General features: G+C 40.3%; 1 protein-coding gene across 3 annotated transcripts; it reads right to left on the bottom strand.

Moving 5' to 3' along the window:
* Window positions 1–983: 983 nt before the first annotated feature.
* Window positions 984–9,958, bottom strand: LOC113903413 (dihydrodiol dehydrogenase 3-like). Of its 3 annotated transcripts, XM_027559505.1 has the most exons (10): window positions 9,829–9,929; window positions 7,773–7,908; window positions 7,433–7,600; window positions 7,029–7,145; window positions 5,711–5,788; window positions 5,169–5,291; window positions 4,231–4,340; window positions 3,193–3,358; window positions 1,690–1,772; window positions 984–1,169 (listed from the first exon to the last, which is right to left on the bottom strand). In XM_027559505.1, the coding sequence occupies exons 2-10, from the start codon at window positions 7,800–7,802 to the stop codon at window positions 1,127–1,129; spliced, it is 918 nt and encodes a 305-aa protein (XP_027415306.1). In that variant the 5' UTR covers window positions 7,803–7,908; window positions 9,829–9,929; the 3' UTR covers window positions 984–1,126. The 3 variants fall into 3 exon arrangements, 2 of the variants coding, with proteins under 2 accessions (XP_027415306.1, XP_027415305.1); XM_027559504.1 differs by lacking the exon at window positions 7,773–7,908 and having other exon boundaries at window positions 9,829–9,955; XR_003514106.1 differs by lacking the exons at window positions 4,231–4,340; window positions 7,773–7,908 and having other exon boundaries at window positions 986–1,169; window positions 9,829–9,958.
* Between the last annotated feature and the right edge of the window lie 16,571 nt (window positions 9,959–26,529).

Here is a 26,529-nt window from a genome sequence, read left to right on the forward strand (position 1 = left end):
CCCCGCTTCGAATTCCCTGGATCAGCCGGGGCTGGTCCCCGGCAAGGGTGGCCATCAGAGTGGGGCCTGAGGAGCAGTGTTCTGGAAATATCCTTCTCCATTTCCCTCACAGTAAAGTCCTTTAAAAGCCTGTATGACAAGGACCCCCTGCCCCACCAGCTCTCTGACTTGCCTTTAGCTCCTGTCTCCCCACCTCACTAAACTCCACCCACATCAGCAGACTTGTTGGCCCTTAAGTGTTCCATGAAAACTCTTCCTTCCTGGAATAAGTGTTTCCTGTTCCAGAGAAATGCAAGGAGCCACTTTCTCTGTGTTTCAAGGCTGTTTTGTACAAATGAAAAGTTGTGTATAATGAAGTGTAATTAATACCTCTAACAGAAGTACAGAAATGGGAGAGATTGTGCAGAATTATCTCAACAGACACTTAACCATTTCTAACAGTTAAATTCTTCTGATTTCATTCACAGTCTCATTCTCCACGAGACTAACGACTCAAGACATTTCTCATTTCACTTATTTACATTTGTTGATATGACAATGTCTTTCTAAAGAATGTTCAGTAAAGTTTTTCAGAATGACCACTGAATAAACTCAAAATATGTAAGGATTCATCAAAATGCTGAGCACGGGCAGACAAATAAGAAATTACATAAATGACTAAGATGTGCTACTTGCTATACAGGAAGCAAAATATAATACTGGATTTTTTAAATCATATTTTTAGCTTACCAAGATACTTAGGCTATGTTTCAAAAGAAGTATACAATCTGTAGAATGAAGTTTATTTGTCTTTGTAAATAAAAAAATGCACATATGTGCCTAGGAAAATTACAAGGTAAATGCACAAAAGGTAAGTATTATCGAATGGGTAAACATGACTGATCTTTATTTCCTAACCTTTCCCTTTTCTACCTAAATATTCTGTCATATATATGTATTATTTCAATGACAGGAAAGAAAGAGCATTCTTACTTTAAAGTCTATGCTGTTTCATAAACTGTTTATTTTTAAAAAGAAAGGCATGGTTTCAGAAGTTCAGACACTTTATTTAAATTTCTTCATCAAGCATAAAAATATTCACCACCCCACAGAAGTAAAGAGTTATCGAAGAACCACAGTGAGTTGATCAATATTCTTCAGAGAATGGATACTCAGGGTGACCGACACCACTGGAAGACAAAGAGATGGACTCATTTATGAAATCTGGCTTCATAATAATATAGTTATTATTAATAATAATAACTGTCTTATTTTATTCTTATATAATAACTAATTCTTTTTCCTTATGTAAAAAGAATTAACAATTAAACATGTTCACTGGTCCCTGAAAGAATAGTGGGCTGCAGGCACTGTGCCCTTTGTGTTTCCTGGCTCCCTGGGCTCTGAGAGGAGGTACACTAGGCTCAGGGATTCGGGGCACAAAGTAGTGAATTTATTCACCACAATGTCAACTGTGGGAATTTTACTGATGGGCTCTCCTGGTCCCCAATCAATTTCTGTTGATCGAGGATGGAGCCCTGAAGGAAACCTCTGGGCTGAGGTCTGCAGGAAGTACCTGGCTCACTCCTACTCTGGAAATAAGGACTGTCTTTCTAGACTTAAGCTTTTAAAAATCTTAGTTCCCCTGCTCACCTCTCTGCTACAAAAAACAAAAACAAAAACGACTGTGTTTGTGAAACAGTCACTTACACAAGAAATTCATAATATCTTTTATTTTTATTGAGGCCATCGATTGCTTTCATGTCTTCTGGAGTCAGTTCAAAGTCAAACACCTGGAAGGAAGGAACAATCACATTAACCTCTCCCTCAGGGAGCCAGCATCCCCTGGGGACTGGAGGACTTTCCAGCTGGCTGGAGACAGAGGGGACAGGGAAGCCGTGTCTGTCCTCAGCTTCCAGTAGAACAACCTGGGACCCTTGCTGAGTTCTCACCTCTCCTTCCCACACCTTCTCCTACTCTGTCCACCTCACTAACATTACTGTGTATCAATCCCTTATCTTTCTAAGTGAATCACTTGCGACAGGAAACAAACTAAAATCTTTTTCCAAACAAACTGCTGTGGACACTCCTAACTCGATACTTGAACCTGAACTAACATTAGACTGATTTCGTCTTCCCAACACGCCCTAAGAGTGACAGCTTTCAGCTGAAGCAGCGTGGGTGGAGGCTCCCCCTTGAAAGCCTATCAGGAATCTGATTTCAAACTTACTTCTTACCTATGAATAAATCTAACAAAACCTATATGTCAGTGCCTTAGTGGAGAAGATCTCTGTGTTGAGAAAATCCCCTGGAGAAGGAAATGGCAACCAACTTCAGTATTCTTGCCTGGGGCATTGCATGGACAGAGGAGCCTGACAGACTACAGTCCATGGGGTCACAAGGAGTCACACACAACTGAAGCGACTGACACTTTAGTGGAGAAAGTTATGAAAAGTGTTTAAAATGTTAAAGAACAGCAAATTATTAAAAATTAACATCACAGTCATGAAAAGAAAAGCTCAATTTTCTAAAGAAATACATTTCTCCAGAGTGATCTAGTATTTCAGTGCAGCATGATCCAAGGAGTTAAACAATATTCTTTTGTGGAAATCAGTAAAGTGATACTAAATTTTAAATAAAAGAACAGTCAAGAGCAGTCAAGACATCTTTAAAGATGAATGTACCATTCTGAGAAAGAACACTTATTTTCAATTTTAAGAACACAGTACAAAGGACTGAATAGTTAAATAGAAGAGAAGGGCCGAGGCAGTCCTAAGATGGTGGAGGAATAGGATGGGGAGACCACTTGCTCCCCTACAATCATCAAAAGGAAAGATGGAAGGCAAGAGGAAAGGAGGATGACAAAGGATGAGATGGTTGGATGGCATCACCGACTTAATTGACATGAGTTTCAGCAAGCTCCAGGATATGGTAATGGACAGGGAAGCCTGGCATGCTGAAATCCATAGGCCGTAAAGGGTCAGACATGACTGGGTGACTTAATTGAACAGAACTGAACCCTCTTCAGGGAGGCCACCTCTCCTGCTGCCACAGCAGGAAAAGAAAACCATCAGGAATACACACAAGTCATTCATGCATAGGGAAGAACAGGTAATTCATCTTGACTCAAGGAAAGTCTTGAGAGACAGACAAAGAATGACCCTCATGAAGGATATTCCATAGAAGCCCTCAGCCCAGAGCCCCACTCATCACCTGTATGTTCTCTTTGATCCGCTTCTTGTTGTAACTCTTGGCCAGAACAACAACCCCACGTTGTATCTGGTAACGAAGGACAACCAGAGCTGGGGTTTGCTTGTGCTTTTTGGCAATGGCACAAAGAACTGAGTCCTCCAAGAGAACGGGGAGATTCAAGTTCACCCTAGAAGAAAATTCAGAAATCCAGAGGAGCTGAGCCTAAGTATGCAGTTTGTGAGTAGTTTTCCCAAACAGATTAAGTAGGTCCTCTCTATACCAGTGCTTCTCAAAGTGTACCAGCATCATCAGTATCACCTGGGATCTTGTCAGACATAAAAATTCCATGGCTAGCTGAAGACAAACTAAATCAGCATTTCAACTGTGTCACATCCCATTCTGTGTTTACAAAGCTCTGCAGGTTATTTGGATGCATTATTGACCTGAGACCAGGAGTGCTAAAGTCGTGGATTTTTTTTTTTTTTTAATTCTCAGAGGTTGTTTTTCTTCTATAATCAAGGCCATGAACAGAGAACAGAAGGAAAAAAACAGGGATTTTTAAAATTTTTCACTTTCCTAAGTGAATAGTCCTAAGTGATAAACACTGAGTACTCTCAAAATCAGAGAAATCTATTCTGTCACCACTCTTCTTTAGATATATACAAAAATCGTTCAAGTTTAGTTTTTTCTATCATAATAGACCTGAGAATTGCATAGTATTATACCAATTTTAGACATAAGGTAAGTGAGGCTTGGAATTTCTATTTTTAGAAATGTTTTATTAGTTAATATCTATATAAATCATGACATAAGCTTGTGTTTCTGGTTTCAACTAGGGGATTATATATAGATTTTAATGCAGATATCTGTTAATGATGAGTCTACAAGCTAATACAATGTAGAAAAATGGCTGGGTGATAGGAAGATAGAAGAAAATATTCCATCTGTCCCCTCACTTCCCTTTGCTTATAAGAGTTATCTGGGTACTGTATTTTTAAATAGCTCATCAAAAATTGAATTTTAAGGAAACTCCCAGTTGTCTTCAGTAGGATTCAATACCATTCTTTTACTCGTTGGGATCCCAGAGCACCATAGGCTACAAGAACAATATCATGTGACTTGCAGAAATCCAACAGTTTGCTCTGGTTGAGATAAGGGTGACATTCCACCTGCAGAATGTCAACAGAGAAGAGTGTCAGATTATTTGAAAAGGTAATATTAATATGACAGAGGCAGATTAAAAGTTTTAAGTGCCTAAAGGAAAGGTTGCAACATTAAATGTAAAATGGAAATATCAACATCTAGAGAACAATAGAGAAAAGTGTGTTTATACAGTTAATTTTATGACAGACCATGGATGGGAGAACCAGTCCAAGTTGAGTAATCAAAAGGTGTACTCTATATTTGAGTAGATATTCCCTGGTAAATGTTTTATCTTCTGTTAGCATCACCTTGAACCTTTAACTTCACCCTCTAACCTGGATGAATTTCATCATCTCCAGCACATTTTTCTGTTCTGTGCTCCCTGTTGAGACTCATAAATGTTGAGACACCAAGACTAAGGATTCAGTCATCAGAACCCCACACAAACCCTCACCACCCATTTCAGCTGATTGGTTACTTTATTAATTTACTTCCCATTCAATGTTTTCATGGCTTCCTTCGTACACAAAGTTCATTCCAGGGCACTTTCCCGTCCAATCTTGTCATCCTTTAATCTCAGGAAAACACATCCTACCTCTAGTTCTAGGTTCTACCCACAATTTAGCAGGATGCCCTCCCTACCTTTTCCATCCAGACTACATCAGATAGATACATCAAATCTGACTACATCAGATTTGGGCTTCTATTCACACTATCCAGACAGCAACTCTACTCTCTAGAATCCTCTGTCCCACAAAGGTTGGATGAACAGGAGGGGAGGACAGACAGACATCAGGCTCCAGCGCAAGAAGGAGGTTCTGAAGAGCAGGAGGAAGAGGAGCCGAGCTGCTCACCTGGTTGCAGACTGGCTTGTACTTGAGCCCCGGCTTGTTCAGGATCTTCTCCAGCTGCTTGTGGTTGAAGTTGGATACCCCGATGGACTTGGCCAGCCCTGCATCCTTACACTTCTCCAGGGCCTGGGAGGGAGAGGTGGTGAACAGTCGTTTGAAATGAGTGATAGACCAAGAATAAATGCTGGGGAAAAAACCTGTAAAAAGTGTCTCATGTCAAGAATTTACATTGATTTTAAGAAAGGAAAAAGGAGAAGAAGGTCATGATCGAAGAAGAATTACCAACTCCTCCTTAGAAAACCCTGGAGAAGACATATCACAAGGAAGGAAAGAGATGCCTGTCTACACTGTCCCATATTCTCCTCCTCCGTTCTTTTCTATGAACATTTCAGCAATGGTTTCCTCGCCACAAACCCAGCATCCCAGCCCTTAGATTCATGAACTGCCGAGTCTGATGGTCCACAGCCCATTCTCACAGGTAGCAGAAATGAAGGAGTTTCCCCCTCTCCTGGATCCTCCTCTGTTTCTCTCCTCCCTGGACTCACCTCCCACGTGTGACAGAGATCCACCGAATCACCTATCAGTTTTCCATTTTCATCTTTTGGCAATAATTCCTCCCCTGGCTGGAACAGAGGCAGATATATTAGAGATGTGACAAAATAATTTCTCCACATTTAGCCAGGCTGCCAGGCACTAAGAATTAAACCTCTATGAGGTAGCTTTACAACTTTCTACATACTAATATTTGCAAAGTGATTTGTGTATGGAGTTGTAAGCAATGTCTTTTGAGGGAGGCTTATTCTAATCTCTTACACTTATTATATGTTGCAATAATTTTTCCATGTCCTAAAAGGGACTTCCAGTGACTTCTTGTTAATTTTTTCTGTTCCCTGTACTTGGTTCTTTTGAAATATCTCTGATCTGAGAATGGCAGTAACTTACATGCCATAGTTTCCAAAATAAAACTTGTAAACTAGACCTGGGCTAGATAATCAAATTTCCTTTACCCTTCTAGCATTAGATGCCCTAGGACAGGCATGTGAACCAGCAAGGCTCTCATTAGGATGATATGGAATGTGAAAGATCCAGATGTGCTCTCAAATGCTTATGACCCTGAGCTTTGAAATGCCCCCAAGGTCATATTTTCCACCAATGGAAAATGTTCAGTAAAAATAAAGTAATCCCCTTATAAGGGATAGAAAAAAGAGACATTTCTGAGGAGTCCTGAGAATCCTCAAAACTCTCTGTGTCTGGGACTTGCCACCTACATACTCCACTAAGTTATTTTGCATTAGATGGCTTGAGTTGATTTCTATAACTAGAAATCAAGATTTCTAAGTAAACCATTCTTAATGACTAAGTGTAGTCTACAAAGCTCATCATAAAGTCAAGCAAGACTAGACAATATCTCCCAACTCCTTATAAAGGTACAAAGTTTAGACACACCCAGAGGGAACAGCACCAAATCTGCTAACCTTTCAAGGGTGAAAGACAAGATAAACTAATCATGTTCAATATGAGGCAGTCCCATGTTCACCACAGCTGCACCAAACTCTTGGTTCATGAAATCCCCAGACACTCAGGAGTCATAATCAAGACTGTGTACAGAACTTGCCTGTTTCTACTGCCTCAAGTTTTTCTGGCAGAGAGTCTTGGATTATTAACTCCTTTGTCTGGGGGGGCATGTAACAGATTTAAAGAAGCTCAGTAAAAAGATGATCACAAATGATTATTTGGGGGATTCTACTCTGGTGTAATCATCCTTTCAATCTACTAAGAAAAATCTTAATTCAACCATCCATGTAAGTTGACGCACATTCTAACACAAGATTTAAAATTGATGTGATCACACATATATCCAACCTTCATAGCCAGTGGAAAATGAATAATATAGAGATCAACATAGTCCAGGTGAAGATTTTTCAGTGACTTTTCCAAGGCTGGTCTGACCAACTCTGGTCGAAGGAAAGTGCACCAAAGCTGAAATATTAAAAAATAGAAATTTTATTAATAAAAATTTAGGAAATTTTCTTTTGGTCTTACTGCATGGCTTATGGGATATTACTTCCCTGACACATGATGGAATGGGAGCCCATAATAGTAATGTGCCAAGTCTTAAACATTGAACACCAGGGATTTCTAATACCTTAAGACTATACCAAGAAGCATAGTTCACCAATCAATTCTTCACCAAACATGATCCTATTATATAATAGTGACCTGGGCACACTCACTAGTACACACATTCAACACACAACATGCAGCACCTTTGAAGTGTAGAATATGTCTTCTCTCTTCACAGTGCCATCTGCAATCTTGCTTCGAATGGCCTGGCCAACGTGCTCTTCATTTTGGTACACATGAGCACAGTCAATATGGCGGAACCCAACCTCTATAGCAAATTTGGTGACTTCCAGAGCTTCACTCTTAGGAACCTACATAAGCAACAAAGGTAGAAGTTGAATACCCACATGATTAAGAGATTGCTAGCGCAAGCTTTGATCTTCCAAAGAATCAACTTTTCTTCATATCTTTGATTAGTTCTGGTCTGGTGCTGAACCCATGACAGTTTCCCTGAACATTCCTGGTCAGATTTTAAATACCCACCCAGTAACCCTTACATCCCAAATGATCCATGGTCGATCACAGGCATCAGAGGACTCCAAGACCACGTCCAGGTTCAGTGGACCCAAAGGACTCAGCATTAAGTTGTAGTAATGAATGTGATTTATACTATAAGATTCTTGAAGCAAAATAAAAAAGGTATAAGGTACATGGTAAAGACATTAACTACAGGAGATAGTGAGAGACAGGGAGCCTGGACTGTTGTAATCCATAGGATCACAAAGAGTCAGACATGACTTAGTAACTGAAAAACTAAATAACAAAAAGCATCAAGAAGCAAGGTGAAAGCTTCTAAGACCACTGTCTACCAGTAAAGCTACATGGAATACACCAAATATAAACTGTATCTATTCAAGGTATAAAAAGTGATGTTCTCATATAAGTGTTCATTGTTGATGATCACTAAAATCAAGCTATTTAGCAGATCACTCCACTTACCTTACTTTAGGGGGTTTATAAGAAAACTTCAGATCTAATCTCTACAAAATCTCAGGGTATCACCCATTATTTATAACTATAGTCACGGTGCTGTGCATCAGGTCACCAACTTATTCATTGTATCACTGAAGGTCTAGACTGTTGACAAACATCTTTCCATTTTTCACAGATTTATCTCCAGCTTTTGGTCTTCATTTCTCTACTCTCTGTTTCTATAAGTTCCACTATTTTAGATTCCACCTACAAAGAGACTTCCTTGGTGGCTCAGACAGTAAAGTGTCTGCCTAAAATGAAGGAGACCCAGGTTTGATCCCTGGGTCAGGATCTCCTGGAGAAGGAAATGGCAACCCACTCCAGTGTTCTTGCCTGGAAAATCCCACGGACAGAGGAGCCTGGTAGGCTACAGTCCATTGGGTCGCAAAGAGTCGGACACGACTGAGCGATTTCACTTTCACTTTTCACAAAGACATCATGTAGTATTTGTCTTTTTATTTCTGGCTTACTTCACCTAGCTAAACTTCTCCCAGTTCACCTGTGTAATTTCAAATGGCAGTATTAACTTTGTTTAAAATGCTGAATAATATTCTATTTCTTTTTCATGTGTCAGAATCTTTTCTATTTCAAGGAGGTAGATAATTGGTGCAACTGCTCTCTGTTGGGTTCAGTCCTGGTCTTTCTTAAACACTTGGGTATTCAGGGATATACTAGGAATGGACCAGTAAACTTTAGTACTAGCCTGGACACTTTACTCCCTGCACCCTACTTGGCACTAAAATGTCCTGTCTTCTCTTTCCAAAATGCCTCTGAATATTTCCTTCTGTTCTCCAAATGATAAAAGTGAGACCCAAAGTTTCGGGATCAGAATTTGTCACAACTACATTCTCTAAAGACAAGATGGACAGCAAACTTTCTGGCTTCAGGTCTAGAGATTTGTCTGCTAGTCCCTTTTCTGTCCAAGCACTGAAAACTACACTTTAATAAAAAGACATTACAACACCCAAGGGATGCATTACACAACATGGCCTGTAAGATGGTAGCTTATCCCCTCAAGTGACACCATATTTTCCATTAGAAGAAGTTTCCAAGGAGCAACTGAAGTACAAGGCAAAACACAACTGGAGTGTCTTGCCTGGCACCTACAAGGCACCCCACAGTAGAGAAGCAGTTCTCTCCCATTAGTTCCTATTCGCCTCATCCTTAGGAACTTCCACCTCAAATACTTCTCTGGGTCACATCATTTTTGAAGGAGGTAAGAGTTCTGTAACTAATGAAATACACAGAGAGACCGGCCATTGCAATCGCCCTCAAAGCAAAGCAGTTGACAGTCAGTGATCTTGACAGCCGAGTCTCACCTCTTGTGCCAAGCTGGGAAAGAGACAGAAACTGGAGGGAAACCCAGAGTAATCTGCAGGTGAGCACAGCCTCAGACCCTGATGCAAAGTGAAAACTGGATACTCTCTCTCTTTTCACAGGACATGGTTCTAGCCTGGTTAGTGGCTAGAGGAGCTAGCCAGGTGCTCAGTGCTTGACAACCCAAGTCCCTTCCACTCATGTTACATCCACTACTATTTATATCTCAACCCCAAACCACCTCTGTCACCTCTTTAGCTTCAGCAGTGCCAAATCCCAGGACAGGAATGAAGTGGCCATCATTAAGCTTCACTCTCTGGCCTTTGGGATCCATTACCTGTTTCACCTCTGAATAAGCAGACTGATCTTTTCTTCTGCCTTCACAGGCTATAAATAACAGGAAGTTAACGCCCCAGCTGACTGTCCAATGTTAGCAGATACATTGGAGGAGGAGAGGATTAAACCAATGCCCATAGAGTAAGAAGAGAAATGAAGCCAATTACTTTGGTAGTTTATTTTTTAATCAGAATAACTTCAGTTATATAATCATGAAATGTGCCAAACAATTATTGGCCAAATGTTACACAGAAACCTCCACATACCAGTCATTTCACTTTTCTAATTATGGAGCCCACTTTTGATGAAACATCAATTGAAACAAGTATTTCATAGTATAGGAAGGCACACTAATCACACAATTAAGAAGTGTTGATTATTAAGCATTTTCCAAAATATAATCTCTTAATAGAGAATCGAAATGTGAAACAAACCAAATTTGCCTTTTAAATTTTCCAGCAGCAAAATTATTTTGCTTTATACACCTATGGTGGTCAAGGTATAGTCAGTAAGTCATGTCCCACTCTTTTACAACCCCATGGCCTGTACCCTGCCAGGCTCCAGAGTTCATGGAATTTCCCAGCTAGAATACTAGAGTGGGTTGCCATTCCCTACACTACAGTATCTTCCTGATCCAAGGATCAAAGCCAAGTTTCTTGAGTCACTTACATTGGCAGGCGATTTCTTACCACTGGGCCACCTGAGAAGCCCTTAGGTGAAATTCTGAAAAGGATACCAAAACCAGGCATTTTGGCAAAGTGTTTATTGATGTCAATTATTAACAGTTTTTGGATACCATGTGCAGGTTCAAACAGACTCTTGAGTGTTTATACCTTGAACTAAGTTACACAACTTTTTAGGGTACTCTTATAATGTAACCAATACATATTTTACACAGTTTGTTATCATGCTAAACATTATTCATAAAAGAAAAACCGATAAACAACTGAAATTGCAACAAATTTAGGAAGAGTAAGGGAAACGATGATGCACTGGTACAAGCAAATGTTGTGAAGGAAAATTCATTTTAACACATAGAGTGATGTCAGCAAAATAGTGAGCTAGGAGGAGTGAAGTCTCCCTTGCAAAGGGAAGTATGGAAAAAGAAAGCAGCTGAAAAATGTCGTAGGAGTTCTGGGAACCAGTCAAAAAAACATCTACAGCAACAAAGTGAACGTACAACTAGGGAAGAGCCAAAAGACTGGAAGGATATTTCTGTATGTTTTTATTCACACTCACCTCTCCCCTGACTTGAGCAGGGCCATCTTGATCTGTAAAGGGTGGCGGTGCAGCACCCCGCTGCCTCCCTCAAAGCAGACTCATTGCAGAAATCCTTATGTGCAATATTCTCCACTACTTGGAGTTTGCCAGGAAAATGGTGTCCGTTTCACTTAACTCTGAGCTTGAACTGAAAAGCAGCTGGAGTGGCTCATTACACCTGCAGGGGGAATAGATATGCATGGGGCCAGGGCCAGGGACTAAGGGTAGAGACACACACAAGACCATGTAAAGCCCTGATGGAATTGGGGTGTGGATTTGGGGTATAGTAAGGCATTCAAAAACAATCATAAATTTCCCAGAATCAGAAAGCCACTCATGGGCCAGGTAAGTTGTGACTCAGAAATGACCTGAGTTTCCCTTAGATTCCTGTTGGGCTGACCCCAGAACAGGGACATACCACATCAGCTAGTGAAGGACAAACTGGATGTGGTACAAATATGCAAACAGTGGGTGTGCTGTACTTCAAGTACCCAGTCATGAACACACAGAGGGAGAGAGAGAAAAGGCATACAATAAAGAAAGGTGAAACAACAAAGCTAAAAAAAGAGACAGAGAGGGAAAAAAGAGAGAAAAACATGAGCCATGAAACTGTTTTGTTACTGTTTAGTCGCTAAGTCAAGACCCCTCTATTGTGACCCCATGGACCCCACAGGTTTCTCTGTCCATGGTATTCTCCAGGCAAGAATACTGGAGTGGGCTGCCATTTCCTTTTCCAGTGGATCTTCCTGGATCAGGGATGCAACCCGTATCTCCTGCACTGTCAGACAGATTCTTTACCACTGCCCTACTAGAAAAGCCTGATCCATGAAAGGAAGAAAAGAAATCAGCACCGACTCTTCCTGCACAATCACAGGGGCCACACTTAGAGCATAGTGAGTTTCACACACTGTCCTGGGGAGGAGCTCCAGGTGGGCAAGAGGACGCTGAGCTCAGCTCCCCCAGAAGCACATTAGTGGGTCCCATCTCTTGAAAACACACAACACAAGCAGGAAGACTCCTCCACACCAAGGCTGTAAAGAACCATCCCCATGGAGCTGGGTGGGAAGGGAAGAGAAGCCTGCAGACCAGGACTGAGCCCACAAGAGGGCCCCAGATGAGAAGGGGGGACAGGGACTCAGAGGTCCTCCCTGGAGAGACCCGTGCACACCACAAACTGGGCACTGCAGCCCTGGGACGACCCCGTGAGGTCGCAGCCCCGCAGCTATTGTGAACCCAGGTGGACGCACAGGAGGCCCGGGAACCTGACTCCTCTCCTGAGACACGCACCCGCTTATGCTCCTGGAACAGGCTAAGGAGGCAGCTGGACATTGTTCAGGACTTGGCCAGTTTACTGGGCAGCCCGTGTGTCCCCCAGCCCACAGATGCCCCCTCAGGGCCTCTGGATCCCGTTTACTCCCCCCAGGGTGAGGGCCACCCATGCTGGGCAGAGTGTGCAGTGTAGGGTACAGAGCCAGCTCAGACAGGCAGGACATTTGGACAGGCCAGTGTGGCCATCAGCTATCAGAGAGTGGCCCGAGGAGCAGTGGTTCTGGAAGTATCCTTCTCCATTTCCCTCACAGTAAAGTCCTTTAAAAGCCTATGTGACAATGACCCCCTGCCCCATAGGGATCTCCCCACCTCACTAAACTCACACACATGAGCAGACTTTCTGGCCCTTAAATGTTCCATGAACACTCTTCCTTCCTGGAATAAGCATTTTCTGTTCCAGAGAAATGCAGGAACCACTGTCTCTATCTTCAAGGCTGTTTTGTAGAAATGAAAAGTTGTGTGGGATGAAGGGTAGTTGATGTCTCTGCCTAATAGACATACAGAAATGCAAGATGTTATGCAGAACTATCTCAACAGACACATACCCATTTCTAACAGCTAAATTCTCCTGATACCATTCACAGTCTCATTCTCCACGAGACCAAAAGCTCAAGAATTTATTTCACTTATTGACATTTGTTGATGAAACAATGTCTTTCTGAAGAATATTCAATAAAGTTTTGCTGAATGACCAATGAACAAACTCAAAATATGTAAGAATTCATCAAAATGCTAAGCATGGGCAGACAATTAAGAAATTATATAAATGAGTAAAATGTGCTACTTTATAGGAAGCAAAATGCAACACCTGATTTTTTAAAATCATTCTTTTAGCTTACCGAGATACTTATGCTAAGTTTCAAAAGAAGTATACAACCTGTCGATTGAAGTTGATTTGTCTTTGTAAGTAAACAAATGCACATATTTGTCTAGGAAAACCACAAGGTAAATATACCAAAGGTAAGTATTTTTAAATGGGTAAACACAACTGATCTTTATTTTCTATCATGTCCCTTCTATTTTCCAAATTTTCTACAATTTGGAGGTATTACTTTAATGATCAGAAACAAGAGTCTTACTTGAAGTCTTTATTGTTTCATAAACTTTTTATTTTTAAAAAAGGAAAGGCAAGCTTTCAAAAGTTCAGACACTTCATTTAAGTACCTCCAGCAAGTACAAAAGTGATGCAAGAAATTCTTGAAGAATCTCAGTGAGAGTTGAGAGTCAATATTCTTCAGAGAATGGATACTCAGGGTGACCAACACCACTGAGAGAGAAGGAGAAGGATTCATTTATTAAATCAGTCATGTTGTCATAGAGCATTACTCTATGATGTGGTCAGGATGGGCTAAAACTCTAAATCTACAAACATATCCCTCGTTCTCCCCCAACAGGCACACATGCGGTGTCTGCTCCATGTGCACACGGCACCTGCAGGTCCAGTCCCAACATCCACATGTGATATTCACTCCACAGTGACAGGTAGTTTGACTCGTTACAATTTATATGAGACCACAAGACCTGGCAGTAACTGTAGTGACCATCTTAGACACAGGTGAAACTTCTGCCCCTAGATGATGAAAAGGTGCCCAGTGAACAAATTAGCTGCCCTTTTTCATACACCCATGGATAAGCAAGTGAACACTCCATAAATGCAGAGGGCCTGCATTAAGGAACTTGTCTTCTATTGGAGAGCTACCACAAGCACCTGAATAATCACACAGCTCAAAGAGGGAATATTCCTTTCTTAATTTATAATATATTAAAACACTTGTTACTCAGAAATTAGTATTACTGCTGTTTTCCTTTTTTTTTTTTCCCATCTTTTTACTTTTCTTTCTGAACTTGTCCTTTTCAATTCATTAAAAAGTGCACTCTGAGCGATTCCAAGTTCCAGGAGCTGTGCTGCTGACCTGAGCCCACAAAGATGAGTAAATCTAGGCATTCACAGACTAATGAAGAACATAGAATTATACTTAAGAGCTCCTACGTACAGAAAAATAACCTTCCACATTTTTTCTTTCATCATGGCTTTTTCTCAGAAGCATGATACAGCTTACAAGCAATAGGGAGAGTTTTGAGATCCTTCACTGGAAAAAAAAAAAAAAAAAGCTTCATTTTACCAATAATTTGTATTCATTTCTCTCTAAACTCCCTTCCAGCTTCTCCTTGTTTGATCAGTCATCTGTGTCTTCAGTCTTGACATCTTCCTGCAGTAATTAGGCAGCTGGAATCCCATGTTAGTGACTAAGTCAAAGTACAGGAGGTAGGGACTCCACAGTGGATGGATCACTGATGAACAAATACAACACAGGTGTGAGTCTTTTCTCAAGAAAGCAGGAGAGAGGAGGAGCTAAGATGGCGCAGGAGTAGGACGGGGAGAACACTTTCTCCCCCACAAATTCATCAAAAGAACATTTAAATGCCGAGTAAATTCCACAAAACAACTTCTGAATGCCAGCAGAGGACATCAGGCACCCAGAAAAGCAACCCAAGTCTTCGAAAGGAGGTAGGGAAAAATATAAAAGACAAAAAAAGGGACAAAAGAGGGAGGGACGGAGTTCCGTCCCGGGAAGGGAGTCTTAAAAAGAGAGAAGTTTCCAAACACCAGGAAACCTTCTCACTGCCGAATCTGTGCCGAGCCTTGGAAGCACAGAGGGCAACATAACAGGGAGGAAAAATAAATAATTAAAACCCGCACATTGAGAGCCCTACGGTAACTCCCCCAGCGGAGAAGCAGCGCAGACGCCTGCATACGCCATTAGCAAGCAGGGGCTGGGCAGGGAGGTGCGGCGCGGGCTGCATCGCAAGAATCTGGCCTGAATACCCCGAGCACTATCTGAGCGAAATAATTTGGGCTAGCAAACCAGACTGTGGGATATCTACCACGCAAAAAGCCAGCCCTAACCTATGACACCGCCAGGCCCGCGCACGGAATAAAGGACTGAACAGAGATAGCCGGAGGCAGACCATCCCCCTCCGGTGATAGGCAGCCAGAGCTGGAAGGGGACAATCGCAGCCCCAGAGAGACATTATCTATAAAACTGTAAGCAGGCTTCTTTGCTAACTAAAACTTCTTGGGGGTCTGGACGGTCAACATCTGCCTGAGAAGGTGTGCCGGTGCACAACTAGATAACCGAGCGGCGGGGAGGCAATAAGTCGCAGCAATCGCGCGCGCAAAACACCTCATTACCTGAGCTGCTCAGATCTGGGAAGGGCACAAAACGTAGGCCCAACCGAGAGTCTGCGCCTCTGAGGACTACCCGAGTGCCTGAACCTGAGCGGCTTGGACCTGGGAAGTACAGGCAGCCCAGGGCCGGCGGCGGATGGTTCGCGGCGGAGCAACCTAGAGCCTGAGCAGCGTGGGCAGAGAGGCTACATGCGCTGTGAACGGGGGGCAGACCCAGTGTGGCTGAGGCACTGCGAGCACACGCCAGTGTTATTTGTTTGCAGCATCCCTCCCTACCTCCCCTCAGTGCGACTGAACAAGTGAGCCTATAAAAAAAATATATATATATATATATATTAAGTCCTCTATTATTCCTTTAATTTCCACTTTTATAACCGATTACTTTGCAAAAAAAAAAAAAAGACCCTATTTTTTTTAAAGCAAACTTCATATATATATTTTTTTTTAATAATTTTTTGACCTTTTTTTTTCTTTTTCTTTCTTTTCTTTAACATTGTATTTTTGAAATTCCAAACTATACTCTAGATTTTTAATTTTAGCTTTTTAGTATTTGTTATCAATTTTGTACCTATAGTTTTGTTTTTGTTTTTGTTTTTATATAATTTCTGTGACCCTTTTTTATTTTTTTTTCTTTTTCTCTGTTTCTTTCTCTTCTTCTTTTAAATAACATTGTATATCTGAAATTCCAAACTCTATTCTAGATTTTTAATTTATGCTTTTTGGTATTTGTTATCAATTTTGTACCTGTATTTTTTTTATATAATTTATGCGAGCTTGTTTGTTCTTTTTTGTTTTTTTCTCTCTCTCTCTTTCTTTTTCTTCTTATTTTTTTAACATTGTATTTTTGAAATTCCAAACTCTACTCTAGATTTTTAACTTTTGCTTTTTGGTATTAGTTATCAATTTTGTACCTATATTTTCTTTATAATTTTTGCGACCTTGTTTGTTTTTGTTTGTTTGTTTTTTCTCTCTTTCTTTTCCTTCTTCTTTTCTTTAACATCATATTTTTGAAATTCCAAACTCTACTCTAGATTTAAAATTTTTGCTTTTATGTATTTGTTACCAATTTTATACCTTTAAGAACCCAATCTTCAGTACCCGTTTTTCACTAGGGAGAGAGATTACTGGCTTAACTGCCCTTTGGACTCTCCTTTTTCTTCACTAGGTTGCCTGTGTCTCCTCCCTAACCCCTCTCTACTCTACCCAACTCTGTGAATTTCTGTGTGTTCCAGACAGTGGAGAACACTTAGGGAACTGATTACTGGCTGGATCTGTCTCCCTCCTTTTCATTCCCCCCATTTATCCTCCTGGCCACCTCTGCCACCTTCTTCCTTCTTCTCTTCTCTGTATAACTCTGTGAACAACTCTGAGCGGTCCAGTTGTGGAGTGCACATAAGGAAGAGATTACCGAATAGCCCACTCTCTCCTCTATTGATTCCACCTCATCTCATTTGGGTCACCTCTAACTCCCTCCTCACTCTTCTCTTCTCCATATAACCCTGTAAACCTCTCTGGGCGAAACAAGTTTCAGGGCAAGACATACCAAGCAAATTCTCCAGCAGCAAGGAACACAGCCCTGAGCTCCAAGATACAGGCAGCCCAAAGTCACCCCAAAACCATAGACATCCCATAACTTATTACTGGACATTTCATTGCACTCCAGAGAGAAGAAATACAGCTCCACTCACCAGAACACTGACACAAGCTTCCCTAACCAGGAAATCTTGACAAGCCACCTGTACAAACCCACACAGAGCGAGGAAACACCACAAGAAAGAGAACTCCACAAACTGCCAGAATACAGAAAGGACACCCCAAACTCAGCAATTTAAACATGATGAAGAGACAGAGGAATACCCAGCAGATGAAGGAACAGGATAAATGCCCACCAAACCAAACAAAAGAGGAAGAGTTAGGGAATCTACCTGATAAAGAATTCCAAATAATGATAGTGAAATTGATCCAAAATCTTGAAATCAAAATGGAATCACAGATAAATAGCTTGGAGACAAAGATTGAGAAGATGCAAGAAAGGTTTAACAAGGACCTAAAAGAAAGAAAAGAGAGTCAATATAAAATGAATAATGCAATAAATGAAATTAAAAACACTCTGGAGGCAACAAATAGTAGAATAACAGAGGCAGAAGATAGGATTAGTGAATTAGAAGATAGAATGGTAGAAATAAATGAATCAGAGAGGATAAAAATGAAATTAAAAACACTCTGGAGGCAACAAATAGTAGAATAACAGAGGCAGAAGATAGGATTAGTGAATTAGAAGATAGAATGGTAGAAATAAATGAATCAGAAAGGATAAAAGAAAAACAAATTAAAAGAAATGAGGACAATCTCAGAGACCTCCAGGACAATATTAAATGCTACAACATTCGAATCATAGGGGTCCCAGAAGAAGAAGACAAAAAGAAAGACCATGAGAAAATACTTGAGGAGATAATAGTTGAAAACTTCCCTAAAATGGGGAAAGAAATAATCACCCAAGTCCAAGAAACCCAGAGAGTCCCAAACAGGATAAACCCAAGGCGAAACACCCCAAGACACATATTAATCAAATTAACAAAGATCAAACACAAAGAACAAATATTAAAAGCAGCAAGGGAGATGCAAACCTGCAGCTTTGCCCGGGGAAGGTACAACATGGGATGAAGCGGTCCGCGTTTTGTAAAGTTCTCCAGGAGATTCTTAAGCAGAACACGTTTCTTAAAAAAATAAAATAAAATAAAATAAAAGCAGCAAGGGAAAAACAACAAATAACACACAAGGGAATTCCCATTAGGATAACAGCTGATCTTTCAATAGAAACTCTTCAAGCCAGGAGGGAATGGCAAGACATACTTAAAGTGATGAAAGAAAATAACCTACAGCCCAGATTATTGTACCCAGCAAGGATCTCATTCAAATATGAAGGAGAAATCAAAAGCTTTGCAGACAAGCAAAAGCTGAGAGAATTCAGCACCATCAAACCAGCTCTCCAACAAATACTAAAGGATATTCTGTAGACAGGAAACACAAAAACAGTGTATAAACTCGAACCCAAAATAATAAAGTAAATGGCAATGGGATCATATTTATCAGTAATTACCTTAAACATAAATGGGTTGAATGCCCCAACCAAAAGACAAAGACTGGCTGAATGGATACAAAAACAAGACCCCTACATATGTTGTCTACAAAAGACCCACCTCAAAACAGGGGACACATACAGACTGAAAGTGAAGGGCTGGAAAAAGATTTTCCATGCAAATAGGGACCAAAAGAAAGCAGGAGTAGCAATACTTATATCAGATAAAATAGACTTTAAAACAAAGGCTGTGAAAGGAGACAAAGATGGTCACTACATAATGATCAAAGGATCAATCCAATAAGAAGATATAACAATTATAAATATATATGCACCCAACACGGGAGCGCCACAATATGTAAGACAAATGCTAACAAGTATGAAAGGAGAAATTAACAATAACACAATAATAGTGGGAGACTTTAATACCCCACTCACACCTATGGATAGATCAACTAAACAGAAAATTAACAAGGAAACACAAACGTTAAACGATACAATAGACCAGTTAGACTTAATTGATATCTATAGGACATTTCATCCCCAAACAATGAATTTCACCTTTTTCTCAAGCGCACATGGAACCTTCTCGAGGATAGATCACATCCTGGGCCATAAATCTAGCCTTGATAAATTCAAAAAAATTGAAATCATTCCGAGCATCTTTTCTGACCACAATGCAGTAAGATTAGATCTCAATTACAGGAGAAAAGCTATCAAAAATTCCAACATATGGAGGATGAACAACACCCTGCTGAATAACCAACAAATCACAGAAGAAATCAAAAAAGAAATCAAAATTTGCATAGAAACTAATGAAAATGAAAACACAACAACTCAAAACCTGTGGGACACTTTAAAAGCAGTCCTAAGGGGAAAGTTCATAGCAAAACAGGCATACCTAAAGAAACAAGAAAAAAATCAAATAAATAACCTAACCCTACACCTAAAGCAACTAGAAAAGTAAGAAATGAAGAACCCCAGGGTTAGTAGAAGGAAAGAAATCTTAAAAATTAGGGCAGAAATAAATGCAAAAGAAACAAAAGAGACCATAGCAAAAATTAAAAAAGCCAAAAGCTGGTTCTTTGAAAAGATAAATAAAATTGACAAACCATTAGCCAGACTCATCAAGAAACAAAGGGAGAAAAATCAAATCAATAAAATTAGAAATGAAAATGGAGAGATCACAACAGACAACACAGAAATACAAAGGATCATAAGAGACTACTACAACAATTATATGCCAATAAAATGGACAACGTGGAAGAAATGGACAAATTCTTAGAAAAGTACAACTTCCCAAAACTGGACCAGGAAGAAATAGAAAATCTTAACAGACCCATCACAAGCATGGAAATTGAAACTGTAATCAAAAATCTTCTAGCAAACAAAAGCCCAGGTCCAAATGGCTTCACAGTTGAATTCTATCAAAAATTTAGAGAAGAGCTAACACCTATCCTGCTCAAACTCTTCCAGAAAATTGCAGAGGAAGGTAAACTTCCAAACTCATTCTATGAGGCCACCATCACCCTAATACCAAAATCTGACAAAGATCCCACAAAAAAAGAAAACTACAGGCCAATATCACTGATGAACATAGATGCAAAAATCCTTAACAAAATTCTAGCAATCAGAATCCAACAACACATTAAAAAGATCATACACCATGACCAAGTGGGCTTTATCCCAGGGATGCAAGGATTCTTCAATATCCGCAAATCAATCAATGTTATACACCACATTAACAAATTGAAAAACAAAAACCATATGATTATCTCAATAGATGCAGAGAAAGCCTTTGACAAAATTCAACATCCATTTATGATAAGAACTCTCCAGAAAGCAGGAATAGAAGGAACATACCTCAACATAATAAAAGCTATATATGACAAACCCACAGCAAACATTATCCTCAATGGTGAAAAATTGAAAGCATTTCCTCTAAAGTCAGGAACAAGACAAGGGTGCCCACTTTCACCATTACTATTCAACATAGTTTTGGAAGTTTTGGCCACAGCAATCAGAGCAGAAAAAGAAATAAAAGGAATCCAAATTGGAAAAGAAGAAGTAAAACTCTCACTGTTTGCAGATGACATGATCCTTTACATAGAAAACCCTAAAGACTCCACCAGAAAATTACTAGAACTAATCAATGATTATAGTAAAGTTTCAGGATATAAAATCAACACACAGAAATCCCTTGCATTCCTATACACTAATAATGAGAAAACTGAAAGAGAAATTAAGGAAACAATTCCATTCACCATTGCAACGGAAAGAATAAAATACTTAGGAATATATCTACCTAAAGAAACAAAAGACCTATATATAGAAAACTATAAAACACTGGTGAAAGAAATCAAAGAGGACATTAATAGATGGAGAAATATACCATGTTCATGGATCGGAAGAATCAATATAGTGAAAATGAGTATAGTTCCCAAAGCAATCTATAGATTCAATGCAATCCCTATAAGCTACCAACGGTATTCTTCACAGAGCTAGGACAAATAATTTCACAATTTGTATGGAAATACAAAAAACCTCGAATACCCAAAGCTATCTTGAGAAAGAAGAATGGAACTGGAGGAATCAACCTACCTGACTTCAGGCTCTATTACAAAGCCACAGTCATCAAGACAGTATGGTACTGGCACAAAGACAGAAATATTGATCAATGGAACAAAATAGAAAGCCCGGAGATAAATACACACACATATGGACACCTTATCTTTGACATAGGAGGCAAGAATATACAATGGATTAAAGACAATCTCTTTAACAAGTGGTGCTGGGAAAACTAGTCAACCACTTGTAAAAGAATGAAACTAGACACTTTCTAACACCATACACAAAAATAAACTCAAAATGGATTAAAGATCTCAACATAAGACCAGAAACTATAAAACTCCTAGAGGAGAACATAGGCAAAACACTCTCCGACATACATCACAGCAGGGTCCTCTATGACCCACCTCCCAGAATATTGGAAATAAAAGCAAAAATAAACAAATGGGACCTAATTAAACTTAAAAGCTTCTGCACAACAAAGGAAACTATTAGCAAGGTGAAAAGGCAGCCTTCAGAATGGGAGAAAATAATAGCAAATGAAGCAACAGACAAACAACTAATCTCAAAAATACACAAGCAACTCCTATAGCTCAACTCCAGAAAAATAAATAACCCAATCAAAAAATGGGCCAAAGAACTAAATAGACATTTCTCCAAAGAAGACATACAGATGGCTAACAAACACATGAAAAGATGCTCAACATCACTCATTATCAGAGAAATGCAAATCAAAACCACTATGAGGTACCATTTCATGCCAGTCAGAATGGCTGCAATCCATAAGTCTACAAGCAATAAATGCTGGAGAGGGTGTGGAGAAAAGGGAACTCTATTACACTGTTGGTGGGAATGCAAACTAGTACAGCCACTATGGACAACAGTGTGGAGACTCCTTAAAAAACTGGAAATAGAACTGCCTTATGATCCAGCAATCCCACTGCCGGGCATACACACTGAAGAAACCAGAAGGGAAAGAGACACGTGTACCCCAGTGTTCATCGCAGCACTGTTTATAATAGCCAGGACATGGAAGCAACCTAGATGCCCATCAGCAGATGAATGGATAAGAAAGCTGTGGTACATATACACAATGGAGTATTACTCAGCCATTAAAAAGAATACATTTGAATCAGTTCTAATGAGGTGGATGAAACTGGAACCTATTATACAGAGTGAAGTAAGCCAGAAAGGAAAACACCAATACAGTACACTAATGCATATATATGGAATTTAGAAAGATGGTAACAATAACCCTGTGTACGAGACAGCAAAAGAGACATCGATGTATAGATCAGTCTTATGGACTCTGTGGGAGAGGGAGAGGGTGGGGAGATTTGGGAGAATAGCATTGAAACATGTATAATATCTTGTATGAAACGAGTCGCCAGTCCAGGTTCGATGCACGGTACTGGATGCTTGGCGCTGGTGCACTGTGACGACCCAGAGGGAGGGTAGGGGAGGGAGGAGGGAGGAGGGTTCAGGATGGGGAACGCGGGTATACCTGTGGTGGATTCATTTCGATATTTGGCAAAACTAATACAATATTGTAAAGTTTAAAAATAAAATAAAATTAAAAAAAAAATAAAGCAGAAGACCCAGATGATCTTACCTGGGTGTGTCCTGCTAAGGACACAGCAGTCACTCACTGGAGGGTCAGTTAAGCTCATGATCTACTGGTAATTCAGCTTTGTGAGATAACAAGGATGAGGATGTGGGAGTTGTAACAGGGAAGAAAGGCCAATGAGGAAACCAAATTGAAAGAAATGGATGATGTGTTGGAGAAAAAATGCCCATTAGGGAGAAAATCCACCAGAAACTTAGGGGACAGGGTGGAATGCAGGCCCCCTGTGACTTCGTAGCACAGATGCACATTGGATTTCATGAGACCATCCTTCATAAAAAATATCAACAATACATTTTGTAATTTTGTTAGGCATAATATGAATGCCTTCTTCCCAGGTTGCTCAATGGTTAAGGATCCACCTGTCAAGCAGGAGACCCAGGTTTCCCCTAGGGTAGCAAGATCCATTGGAGAATGAAATGACAATCCACTCCAGTACTATTGCCCGGGAAATCCCAAGTACAGAGGAGCCTGTTGGGCTATAGAGCATGGGATGGTAGACAGTTATACAGGACTTAGAGATTAAACAACAACAACAAAACATGAATGTAATGCATGATAGATTCATTATTATATAGTTATTATTAATATAATTATTTTCCCCTGATGTAAAAAGAATTAAAGATGAAACATGTTCACAAGTCCCTGAAAGAATACTGGGCTGCAGACACTGTGCCCTCTGTTTGCTGAGTCTCTCGGCCCTGAGAGGAGGTGCACCAGGCACAGGGTTCAGGGGCACAAAGTAGTGAATTCACATGATGTGAACTTGGGATTTTATTGATATGCTGTCCTGGGCTCCAGCCACATTTTGGTTGGTCAGAGATGAAGCCCTTGAGGAAACCTCTGGTGTGAGGTCTGCAGGAAGCCCCTGGTTTATTCTTACGCTGGAAATCAGGACTGTCTTCCCAGAATTAAGCTTTAAAAAACTTAGTTCCCCTACTGAACTGCCTGCTACAGAAAATAACATATGTGTGAAACATCTGCAAGTCACTGATGGTAGAAATTCATAGCATCTTCTATTTCTGTTGAGGCCATCAATTGCTTTCATGTCTTCCAGAGTCAGTTCAAAGTCAAACACATGGAAGAAAGGAAAGAACCATGTTTACTCCCCCAAGAACTGGCCTCCCCCTGGGGACTGGAGAAGTGTCCAGCTGGATGGAGACAAGAAGAGGGGACAGGGAAGCTGTGTCTGTCCTCAGCTTCCAGGTGAACAAGCCTGGGAAGCTTTGCTGAGTTCTCACCTCTCCTTCCACACCTTTTCCTTCACTGTCTACCTCACAAACATTACAGTGCATCAGTCCCTTATCTAAGTGAATCACTTGAAAAAACAATCAAATTAAAATCTTTTACCAAGCATGGTCATTGGACACTCCTGACTCGATACTGAATCTGAGCCAACATTAGACTAATTAACTCCACCCAACACGCCCTAAAGGTGACAGGATTCAGCTGAAGCAGTGTCAGAAGGAGCTTCCTCCATGAAAACCTATTCAATAATCTGATATCAAACGTACTCATTACCTATCAGTTCAGTTCAGTTCATTTCAATCGCGCAGTCATGTCTGACTCTTTGCAACCCCATGAATTGGAGCACACCAGGCTTCCATGCCCATCACCAACTCCCGGAGTTCACTCAAACTCATGTCCATCGAGTTGGTGATGCCATCGAGCCATCTCATCCTATGTTGTCCCCTTCTCCTTCTGCCCCCAATCCCTCCCAGCATCAGAGTCTTTTCCAATGAGTCAACTCTTCGCATCAGGTGGCCAAAGTACTGGAGTTTCAGCTTTAGCATCATTCCTTCCAAAGAACACCCAGGACTGATCTCCTTTAGAATGGACCGGTTGGATCTCCTTGCAGTCCAAGGGACTCTCAAGAGTCTTCTCCAACACCATAGTTCAAAAGCGTCAATTCTTCAGCATTCAGCTTTCTTCACAGTTCAACTCTCACATCCATACATGACCACTGGAAAAACCATAGCCTTGACTCGAGGGACCTTTGTTGGCAAAGTAATTCCCTATGATTGAATATAAAAAACTTTATGTAAATGCCTTTGTGGAGAAAGTTATGAAAAATGTTTAAGACATTAAAGAACACCTAAATAATTAAAAATTCATATCATAATTTTGAAATGGAAAGCTCAATTTTGTTAAGAAATTCATTTTCTCCAAAGTGATGTGTTTCAGTGCAATATGAACCAAAGACTTAAACACGTATTATTTTGTGAAATTCAGTAAAGTGATACTAAGTTTGAAATAAGAAATAGCTAGTCAAGAGCAATCAAGATAGCCTTAAAGAAGAAAAATATGCCATTCTGAAAAGCAAGACTTAATTTATACTTTTGTAATAGAGTACCGAAAACTGAATAGTTAAATATAAGGGAGAGGCCAGAAATGTATTTATGAATATTTGATATATGACAGAGTTGGCAGTGAAAAATCTGTGGAAAACATGGACACTTAGATTTCCATTTAAATAAAAAAAAAAAGGTAATCATTTTATATCATATTAGAAAATCAGTTCCAGGTGTATTTCAGAACCAAATTTGAATGCAAACACAAAACAATTTTTCAGGGGACTATATAATTGACCCTTGACTTGGCCTGACCCATAACTTGCATTGGGCAGTGAAATTTGCCAGAAGAAATGGTGCATTTTCAGCTTAGACATGAAGAGGATTTTTTCCTACTCCCTGGCTTGGGATCATAATTGGGAAATTAAAAGACACTTGCTCCTTTTTTTTTTTTTTTTCCTCCGGGAGCGAAATTCAAACTGCCCGCTGGTACTCGGTGCCGCGCAAGCGCACAGCCGCACTCCCGAACTCGGCGTAGCGCAGGCGCACAGCCGCACTCCCAAAGGCTGCTGCCGACACTTGCTCCTTGAAAGAAAAGCTATGACAAACCTAGACAGCATATTAAAAAGCAGAGACATCACTTTTCTGACAAAGGTCCATCTAGTCAAACTATGGTTTTTCCAATAGTCATGTATGGATGTGAGAGTTGAACTATAAAGAAAGCTTAGTGCTGAAGAATTGATGCTCTTGAACTATGGTGTGGAGAACACTCTTGAGTCCCTTGGACTGCAAGGAGATCAAACCAGTCAATCATAAAGGAAATTATTCCTGAGTATTCATTGGAAGGACTGATGCTGAAGCTGGAACTCCAATACTTTGGCCACCTGATGCAAAGAACTGACTCACTGGAAAAGACCCTGATACTGGGAAAGATTGAAGGCAGGAGGAGAAGGGGACAACAGAGGATGAGATGGTTGAATGGCATCACCGACTCAATGGACATGAATTTGAGTAAACTCCAGGAGTTGGTAATGGACAGGGAAGCCTGGCGTGCTGAGGTCCATGGGTTTGCAAAGTGTTAGACGTGATTGAGTAACTGAACTGACTGACTGACTTGGGATCATAGGGCTGTGCTGAGATAGTTGTCACAGTCTAGCTAAATATATATGAAAAAATATACAGAGAAGCATGCAGGCTCCTCTAACAAGAGTCACATCCAGCTGGTAAAGCCTTGAACTGCAAATGCCCAAGAAAGCCCAGCCTAGAGGACAACT

This window comes from Bos indicus x Bos taurus, chromosome 13 (assembly GCF_003369695.1).
Source record: "Bos indicus x Bos taurus breed Angus x Brahman F1 hybrid chromosome 13, Bos_hybrid_MaternalHap_v2.0, whole genome shotgun sequence".
NCBI lineage: Eukaryota > Metazoa > Chordata > Mammalia > Artiodactyla > Bovidae > Bos > Bos indicus x Bos taurus.

What these genes read in the sequence shown, in the direction of transcription:
- LOC113903413 (XM_027559504.1), bottom strand. Translation starts at nt 9,912, where the DNA reads ATGGATCCCAAAGGCCAGAGAGTGAAGCTTAATGATGGCCACTTCATT. An exon ending in ACATATTCTACACTTCAAAG is followed by an intron (nt 7,146 to 7,432) that starts GTGCTGCATGTT and finishes TTAATATTTCAG; the next exon opens with CTTTGGTGCACTTTCCTTCG. An exon ending in ACAAGCCAGTCTGCAACCAG is followed by an intron (nt 4,341 to 5,168) that starts GTGAGCAGCTCG and finishes GACATTCTGCAG; the next exon opens with GTGGAATGTCACCCTTATCT.